This window comes from Carassius auratus, chromosome 16 (assembly GCF_003368295.1).
Source record: "Carassius auratus strain Wakin chromosome 16, ASM336829v1, whole genome shotgun sequence".
Classification (NCBI taxonomy): Eukaryota; Metazoa; Chordata; class Actinopteri; order Cypriniformes; family Cyprinidae; genus Carassius; species Carassius auratus.
The window spans coordinates 4115696-4125849 of record NC_039258.1 but is presented as its reverse complement, the minus strand read 5'-3'; the positions used below and the strand labels follow the sequence as shown (position 1 = coordinate 4125849).

The window sequence follows — 10154 nt, the reverse complement described above, 5'->3', positions numbered from 1 at the left end:
TCTGAACCATGCATATTAAAGATTCCATGAGTTGTATCTCGGTCAAATATTGTCCTCCTGACAAACCAGACATCAATGGAGAGATGATTTATTCAGTCTTCAGATGATGGATACATCTCAGTTTCAGTATAATCGACTCCAGGGTCACATATCAGTCTTTGTTTGTTGATCAGAGCTGAAGTTGTCAAAGAAAGCAGCTGCGCAGAAGCCTCCCGCCGGCCGCAGACACACACTGAGTCCTCCAGCGGTGTTAGTGCGCCGCAGCGACGTCTGTCTGTCCACCTTCTACAGAGACTGTGCAGAGAGCGCAGACGCAGACGCAGACTGCAGGAGTCGGCCGGAGAGGGACAGCAGGTACACAGACATAAAAACAAGCATAAATCACTAAAAGACCAAGATATTTCTTTTTTTTTTATTTACCTGATTAAAATAAATGTAATTATTTTTTTATTATAAACTAATTATTTTAATCATAAATGTGTGGAATTCAAATAATAAATTTTGCATTTTATTAGATTTTTTTAACAAATTAATGAAATCATAAAAATGTAGCATTAAAATAATAAAAAAAAATGTTTGCATTTTATTTTAACAAATTAAGTAAATCATACACAATTCTACATAATTTTGTTTTATTTTCTAGCTAATTGTTGACTAATTAAATCATAAAAATGTACAATTAAATTTTTTTGTTATATTATGTATTAAGTAATTAATTTGAATAAATTAATAAAATCTGTGAAATATAAAATGTATATAAATAATTGAAAAATAAAACCAAATAAGATAAAACATTGTTTATTAAAACCTGTTCATTAGTGTGTTACTGCTCTTAAACAGTAGCTAATCTCATCATTACTCTTCATGGAAAGCAGCTTGAGCAAAGGATGCGCATTAATACTGATTTTCACAGGTGCGTACCTTCACTGTAATTAGCTTTAATTAAACTGATTTATTGTGATGTGCACTAGACCAGCGGCTCTCAGCCAGGACTCCAGGGCCTCGAGATTACTTAAAAACAGTTCAAATAATATAAAACAAGCTGTAAAATAAGTTTAAACAAATAAAAAAAGTGTATATTCCTTATTTTAATTCACCATGCTAAAAATTTTATAATAAAAGTAAAACAAATTTGAAAAACAGATGACTTAAAACAAAAAAAGTACTAAAATTAAATCAATTAAGATAAGTGATAAAAAAATGAATTTTTAAAAAAAAAATATAAATAGATAAATTAATAATTTTAGAATAAAATTACGAGCAATTTTTTTCTGGAATCCAGAAATGTATTGTACAGAAACCAGGAGTGACTGTATATGAAAAATATTAATTAATTAATTAATAAACAGTTCTGGATCACGAGGGGCTGTGGAGAACGCTTGAGAGCTGCTGGATTAATTGTGTTCACAAACAGATGGAATGGAGAATGATATTGATTGGATTTTACTTAGGCACTATTTACTGACAAATACATTTATAAACTCGTTTCTTATTTTGAAACAGAAGCTATTATATGAATTAAAAACGCTCGTGTTCTGCAGGTTGGTGGAAGTGAGGGAGACTCCTAACAGAAAGTCGGTGGATGAAAACTACAACAACGTGTCGTCTCCGAGCCGCGGTCTGGCCGGGAAACTGCAGCAGCTGCTGACGCCTACGAGGAACCGTTCAGCGGCGCGACGAGCTGCTAGCGTAGACGACCGGCGGCCGGGAGCGAACAGATACTCGCGTCAGAAACCCTCTCGCAAGAGCCAGATGACCGAGAGTCTGCTGAAGGCCAAGGAGCGGCTGTACAACGCCACGTCTGAGGTGACTGGAATCTTTTTTAGAGTGTATAAGAGCCTAAAATTCAAGATATCAGCTGCAAATACTCTTAAATTAATGTCATATATTTGCACGAGATTATACAACAGTTCATTTAAATAAGTTAATATTGCATTACATTTTAGTTTTTGCTCAAGTTCACAAATGAAAATACTTCCATTCAAATACAGCAGAACTGATGAACATCTATCTCTGATCAACACACAGCAGTGATTCACTGACTCATAAATAAAGCCAGTCACTTGCTTCATTTCTGAATGATTCAGTTGAATGAATGATTCAGTGACTCACTCATTAAGACAGTGACACACCGCCACCTACTGGTGCTAATAGTTTAATATCCAGAATATCCTTTTTTTTTTTTTTATAATTTTATATTACAGTATTCATAAAAAAAAAATAATGGTTACAGTAGTTTACCAAAAAATGAAAAAAAAAATCATTTTTGGATAAACTAACTATAATTTATTTATGCAATGTTGACTCAAAATATGTAATGCAATAAATTAGATTCCATGTTAATCACTAGACAGCCCTGATAATTATTGTATCTGTATGTCTGTAGAGTTCTCTGTCTGTAGGGAGTGACATTGACATGATGGACATCCAGACGCTGGTGGTTCCTCACAGGAAGTCGTGGGATTCTGCACAGGAAGGGGCGGGCATTGAGGTTTGTGACATCTTTGAGAGACGATACTTTTTTTTTGGCAATATTATGGACTTGATTGCACAGACACTGTTGTAAGAATGAAATATTGAATATTTACTATCGTTACTGTTTTTCACAGTGTTCTCCTGTTTAAAACGCAGTTACTTTGACACAAATAGTGTAGTATAAGTAAAAGATGATGCATGGCTAGCTGTGCATTTAACAATTTTAATAGATGATGTGGAGGTCAAGAACCACCTGCCGTGAAGCAGAGTGCGTTAAAATCGTTTAACGGCAGGGAAAAAGTACCTGCTCGTTAGCTCTAGCATTCTGCCGCTTCAAACTAGACTCAGAGATGAAATAGTGCGGTAACATCACATTTACTTGAGTAATTTATACCATATATTTTAATTATTATTGAGAGAGAGAGAAAGTCAATAATGCAAATGAGAATAGTAATCATAGTAAACACTATTGCAGACACCTGGACAATTACATGAGACCCTAATTATCTGAGAAATGTAACGGCCCTAGTACCGAGCCTTGAGGTACTCCACACTGCACTTGTGATCGATTTGATACCTTTTCATTCACTGCAACGGATTGATGGCGTTCAGATACGTACGATTTGAGCTATGGTCAACAAAATGTTCTGGTCTATGTTGTGTTTATGTTCATCTCTGTGTCTGTGTGTCAGGTTCTGATGTCGAGCTGCTCGCTGTGTCGCAGCTGTAATTCTCTGGTGTATGATGAGGAGATCATGGCCGGCTGGTCATCTGATGACTCTAATCTCAACACCACCTGTCCGTTCTGCTCCGCGCCGTTCGTCCCACTGCTAAACGCAGAAATCTGTGACCTTGGGCCCATCTGCAGGTAACACAGAACTACTACAACTAACACCAGATTTAACATTATTTCAAATAAAATAAACATTAACTCAATTCTCGATGTAACACAACAGTCTAACAGGAACTAATATTATTGCAGAAGTGTTAGCAAATGTTTGCTTTTGAAATGCATTTGTGATATTTTCAACACAGTGCTTCATTTTGCAAGAGATGAGAGACATTTAGCATTTGTGTGCAGTTCTTGGATTTGTGTGTAAAGTTTTGAAAAAAGAGGCAAAGTTTTGAAAATGTAAGCAGTTAAAAAAATGATATAAAAGTACTAAAATATCTAAAACTGAAATAAAAAATTTATTAAAAAAACTAGAGACAAAAAATACTATTATTTTGAAACATTATTTATTAAAGAAACTTTTTTATTTATTTAATGGTATATTATAATAATTTCTTCCAAATGTTTTATTGTTTTAATAATTAAAAATATGATAAATTTTGCTTTGCTTTGAGAACCTTAAAAAAAAATCAAATTTTCAGTCAATTTCATATTTGTGATCAGTAAAAGAACAATTGAAAGAATCACTGTCTGAAATACTGCTGTCACTACAAACACCTGTTTTTCCAAACTCAAAAATATATTAAAAATATTCTAAAATTATATAAAGTGATTTATGTAATATGCTTTTGTCCAGTACAGAATCTCTAAAACAATTTTGTAAATGCACAAGAAATTTTAATATGAAAATCGAAACTATGGTGTTATTTACATGATCTGCAGTTTCATGAACCTATGAATATATAGAAAATACCAATAGAAGTATCTAAAGTATGAATGAAGTGTCAAGAAATCACAGGATCTGTCTGTGTGTGTGTATGTGTGTGTGTGTGTGTGTGTCTGTCTCTCTCTCGCTCTGTGTGTGTGTGTGTGTGTGTGTGTGTGTGTGTGTGTGTGTCTGTCTCTCTCTCGCTCTGTGTGTGTGTGTTTGTGTGTGTGTGTGTCTGTCTCTCTCTCGCTCTGTGTGTGTGTGTGTGTGTGTGTGTGTGTCTGTCTCTCTCTCGCTCTGTGTGTGTGTGTGTGTGTGCGCAGTGTGGAGCGCAGTAACCTGAGCGTGGAGGATGATCTGGAGAATATCATGCTTCCTCGCTCCGCTCCGGACGACACACTGCAGCATCAGTGTAATGGCATCAGAGAGACGGACTCCAGCTCTGAGACCAGCAGCCAATCAGAGAGCAGCGTGCCGTCGGTGGGCGGAGCCCCGCAGGTGACGGTGGCGTACCTGAGCCCGCTGGTGGTGCGCAAGGAGATGGAGAGTCTGCTGGAGAACGAGGGCGAGGCTGTTCTCTCTCAGGTCCAGCTGCTGGACAGTCACTCCATCCTCTTCTGGAATCTGGTTTGGTACTTCACTCGCCTCGGCCTGCCCAGTAACCTGCTGCAGCTGCTGCGGACGTCTCCGCTGACCGCACGCCTCACACAGGTCTCTCTCTCTCTCACACACACACACACACACACACACAGAGGAGCTCAGCTGACTGTGTTTGTGTGTCAGGGGTCAGAGGGCACGGCGGTGCGTGTGAGGCTGCTGTGGGACACACTGACCCCAGATACGGAGCAGTGGCCTCCTCTCTACATGCTCTGGAAGATTCACAGTAAGACACAAACACACACAGGGACTAGTTTGTTTATTAATTTGATTTTTTATGGAAGTTAATGCATTATGCAACTTTGGTACTTTTTGTCACCCTATCAGGGCTTCCTTATTTGTTTATTAATAGCAACAACCCAAAAAGTTGGATTTTAAGCAACTGTAAAGGCATGTTTTAAAATGTTTATGAATCTTAAAAAAAAAAAACTATTGAAAAAAAAAAATCTGAAAGTTAAAAAAAAAAGTATTTTGAGGCACTTAAAGAATTCTCATACATTTGTTCTTTTGCTAAAAACGTATCTTCCGGGTATAAACAGACATGACTGAGGTTAACACTCAGCAAGTGTCAAATGCAAGTACAAATCAGCACTGTGTATATGCATTTAACCGTTATTTTTACAGCTCCAAAAGCGACACCTAGTGGAAAACAATAAATTAGCATTTTCATTCAGACCAATGCAAAAAACAACTGATGGTTTTCCGTAGCATAGGACACATGCTAAATCTGCACATGCTGCACTTTCAGATTTAAAAATATTTTCATTGACATCTGTGTTACATACTGTATGAAAAGTAATTTTCAAAAATAAATTTTAATATTCTGCTGATTCCCATTATTGATTGAAGTGATTCCCTCCTGTCCTGCAGGTGGCGTCCCCATGCGCATCTACAGCTGGCGGCATCACAACCATCCCTTCAACCTCAACTTCCTGGAGGAAGTGCTGCGCTGGATCGGCATGAACGAGGTACACAAGGCCATCACGCTCTTCCTGGATACGGTTGCTAAGCAGCCTGGCACTCCGCGGATACAGAGGTGAGGCGTGGTGATGCTGTAGTGATGCTCAGCTGAGATGAGACTCTGATGTGTGTTTGTGTGTCTCTGCAGGAGTCTGTACAGAGAGATGCTCTTCCTCACACTGGCCGCCATGGGCAAAGATCACGTCGGTGAGTCCCGCTAAACCAGCAAACTCCAATAAACAGCTTTTATTTTTATTTACTTTAAAGAAAACTTTAAAGTAATATTTAAAAAAATAATCAACATTTGCTGTTATTTTGGAAAAAAAATTGGACTCTCAGGCAATCCAAGATGTAGGAGACTTTTGGTCCCACTTTATATTAGGTGGCCTTAACTACTATGTACTTACATAAAAAATAGTACAATGTACTTATTGTGTTCATATTGTATTTTAAAACACTTTTGCTGCTATTGAGGTGGGATAGGGGTAAGGTTAGGGAGAGGGTTGGAGGTATGGGTAAGTTTAAGGGTGGGTTAAGGTGTAAAATATGGGTCAACAGTATAATTATAAATGTAATTACAGAAATTAAATACAGATGTAATTACATGTAGTTTTTTTTTAAATATAAGTAAAATGTAAAAACGTATGTACACAATAAGTACAATGTACTAAATTATTCATTAAAATGTAAGTACATAGTAGTTAAGGCCACTTAATATAAAGTGGGTCCGATATTTTTCCTTCAGTAGAACAGTAAAGAAGATTTTTAGCTGAAACCATGATCCTTGGCGATACATAAAATGAAAGTCAGTGGCTAATGACACAAAAAAGCTTAAACAGGCAACACAAGGATCCTCAGAGAGATGGACACAAAGGAGCTTAAAGCTAGCCACATGCTCCACTTCAGGTCCATCGCTGTAGATGGGAGTGTGACCATGGTTCTTCCCGATTCACCGGTGATTTACAATCAGATCTTTGGTCTTCTGGGTGTTGAGTGCAAGGTTGTTGTTGGCAAACAACACTGCTAGATGTTGAACCACCGTGGTGTCATCTACAAACTTGATTATGGAGTTGGAACCATGCACAGGTATGCAGTAGTGAGTGAAAAGAGAAAAGAGGATTGGGCTCAGCACAGAGCCCTGTGGTACACCAGTGTTTAAAGCGAGGATAGAGGAAGTGTAGTTACTGCTTTAAAAAGACTGTGGTCTGTTGGTGAGAAAGTCCAGGGTCCAGTTACAGAGGGAGGGGCTGATGCCAAGATCAGTGAGCTTGGAGATCAGTTTGGATGGGATCACAGTATTGAAGGAGGAACTGAAATCAATGAATAGAATCCTGACGAATGTGTTCAAGAAGTTGAAAATGTTTGTGAAGAACTCAGCCAGTTGATCCGCACAGGCCTTAACCTATCTATCTATCTATCTATCTATCTATCTATCTATCTTTAGTTGACAAAAAAAGAACTGGTTTCAAAGAATGATTAATGTGGACTGAACCGCTTGCCCGAGGCTCTGGATTACAGATAATAATGTAGTAAATAATATTCAGTTTCTTGCACCGACTGAACATTGTTCAGTTGCCACAGGGATTCATTTTGTGTTGTGTGAATAGTTTTTTTTGGACTCTAAAAGTGACGGTAGCCATTGACTTGCATTTTGTGAATTCACCAAAGACATGATTTCAGCTAAAAATCTACTTTAATAAATAAATCAAAAAGTCACCTACATCTCGCACGGTCTGAGAGTGAGTAAATTAACAGTGAATGTTGATTATTGGGTGAACTATCGCTATAATGGTAAGGATATTTATATTTTATTATGTTGTGTGTCCGCAGCTTCGTTTGATAAGCGTTATAAGACAGCGTACCATCGCTTGAGCAGTTCTCTGGGCCGAGAAGAACTGAAGAGGAAGAGAGTCCAGCCGCCCAGTCCTAAAGCCATCGACTGCAGACGCTGCTTCCTGCTGCCGCTGGAGTGCTGATCACACACACACAACACACACACACACACACTCCGCTTGTCTCGTCTTGCCGTCGTGTAACCGCTTCTTGAAGAGGAACGCAAAACACAGTCTGAGCGCTTCTGCAGATGCTGCTGTGCATTATGGGAACTCGTGAGCCTTTCACTAATGACAGCAAACTGACACCCGGCCGCCCCTCGGTAGATTTTATAGGATCTAATGTGGCGTCTGAATTTACCTCGTTTATTTCTCTTGGTTTTATTTCATGGAACTCAAAGATGAAGATTCCGGTTGGGAACGCCGGAAGGCATCATGGGAGTTTGAGATGATCCTGCAGTGGAGTGAGGGTCTGAGCTTCTTCATGTTTGTGTGAGATGTTTCCTGACCAGCAGATCCATCGTCTCTGTTCTGGACAGAAGAGTTGCTCAGTAAACTAGTCTGGTTTGTGTGTGCGAGAGAGAAAGCAGCGCTGCTGTCGATCTACAAACACATTTTATTCAGTCATTTTAAACAGTGTCATGTGATGTGGTGTAACCGATATTCACACGACCATCAAACACATTCACCTTTAAACTCCCTCTGGTGTGAAGAACAGATCATTCATCGTTCTGTCATCACTTCCTCTCATTCAGACCAGTGTTTTCTGTTCATATAATGACAGTCAGTAGAGTCCAGTGTTGCTTGGCTCCCAACATTCTTTAAAATACAGTCACGTTTATTCATTTATCAGATTATAGATTTTCAAAACATGAAGACATGAGGAGAGTAAATGATGACAGAACGATTATCATTAAAAGGACACACCATGTTTGAATTTGTAGATTTGATTGATGATGTTTTCAGTCATGTCTGATGATAATGTTTTTTTGTTTTGTTTTGTTTTGTTTTTATATATAAAGAGTAGGATATTTTTTATATGTCAGGATATAAAACAAAATAAAAAAAGTAATCTGTAAAGACTTCCCAATAATCTCAGTGAAGAAGCCTGAGTTTTCTTCAATCAAACATGTCCTTCTGTTGGATCCGCTGTGCTTCATCTGATCTTGTTCTGTTGTGTCCGGAAGCGTCTCTCTCTCGTTTGCTCTTCTGATCCGTGTTTCTTTAGGTTTTGTGTTCATCTGCGAGTTTCTTCTCCTTGACTGAAATGACTGAACACGGATCTGTTTAAAATCACTGTTACAGAGGAAACACTCTTGTGTGTAGGATTGATTCCACAGTCATTATTCTTAATTTTATTGAGGAGGAATATGAAACCGCTAGAAGAGTTTTAGTGGCGTCAGAGGAAGTGATGTCAGAGGAAGCTGTAGTTTGTGCTCTCATTCAATGCAATAACCACGGAGTAGCCGAGCTTCACTGCAGCATGAACGTCTGCATTTATCAAGAGAACAGAGATTATAAAGCTATATTTAAGTTTTCATGTGTTTGCTGTGCTAATTTATATTAAGGTGACCTCTGACCTGTGTTGTGAATGTTGTTTTGTTTTTCTTTTTTAAGAAAAGAGTTTTAAGAACCAACATTCTGTGTGTTTCTTCGGATCACTGTCATGTGAGTTTTTTATTAATAATTAGCAGGATACCTTTGATTATACATACATATGTGTGAAAAATATCAATTATTGCATATATAAAATTAGAAAAATATTTAGAAAAATAAAAAAGAATCAAAGAATATAAATAGCACATATATATAAGGAAAACAGAAATATTTAATATGTGTATACTGTATACAGTTGCAAGAAAAAGTTTACCATTTTAAATTTTCCAGTTATCTGCATAAATTGGTCATGAAATTTGATTAGATTTTTACCAAAGTCACAAATATCAACAAACACAATATTTCTAAGCTGATAAACAATCATCATCGTTCATGTCTTTATTGAGCACAGCACACTCATTAAAAAAATAAAAGAAACACTAGGCTTCATGTGTCACTAAATGCCAGTTGGAGTCAGATGTTAGCAACCCAGGAGTGCAATTAATGAAACGAGAATAAAGGTGTGGTTTAAAGCTTTTTTGTTTACAAAAGCTGTGTTCCAAATTTATAGGGTTAGTTCAGCCAAAAATGAAAATCATGTCATTAATAACTCACCCTCTTGTCGTTCCAAACCCGTAAGACCTCCATCTTCAGAACACAGCTTAAGATATTAGTTTAGTCCGAGAGCTCTCAGTCCCTCCATTGAATCAGTTTACGGTGTGTATCTATTCAAAGATTACACATGGATCGAATGTCTGCCTTTAGACCACTGCTTTACTCTGTCTATTTTTCAACTGCCCCGAACATTACCCAACATTCCCAGCATTGATGCTACGGAATCTCTATGGTCTCAAAATGGTAAACTTGCCCGGGGTCTCAACTGGTCGCCATGTCTCCTGAAAGTGACATTTGTGTCTCGTCCCTGAACTTTGTAAGACACTGGCCCTGTTTGTTTTACTATCACACCTGGAATCCATTTGTTCCCTCCTCCTGTGGTGTTATGGAGGTACACTAAGTCCTTTGCAGAAATAGA

The 10154-nt window shown here is 37.8% G+C and overlaps 1 protein-coding gene across 1 annotated transcript in view; it reads left to right on the top strand.

Annotated features, from left to right (window-relative positions):
- The window catches only part of LOC113115818 (DENN domain-containing protein 4B-like), a 27505-nt gene extending 19755 nt beyond the window's left edge, over nucleotides 1-7750 (top strand). Inside the window, exons 20-28 of the mRNA XM_026283445.1 lie at nucleotides 174-354; nucleotides 1542-1806; nucleotides 2387-2491; nucleotides 3168-3343; nucleotides 4400-4787; nucleotides 4860-4959; nucleotides 5604-5769; nucleotides 5842-5900; nucleotides 7524-7750. Coding sequence (XP_026139230.1) covers nucleotides 174-354; nucleotides 1542-1806; nucleotides 2387-2491; nucleotides 3168-3343; nucleotides 4400-4787; nucleotides 4860-4959; nucleotides 5604-5769; nucleotides 5842-5900; nucleotides 7524-7669 — 1586 coding nt within the window. The 3' untranslated portion in view covers nucleotides 7670-7750. The remainder of the gene's footprint in view (nucleotides 1-173; nucleotides 355-1541; nucleotides 1807-2386; nucleotides 2492-3167; nucleotides 3344-4399; nucleotides 4788-4859; nucleotides 4960-5603; nucleotides 5770-5841; nucleotides 5901-7523) is intronic.
- The last annotated feature ends 2404 nt before the right edge of the window (nucleotides 7751-10154 follow it).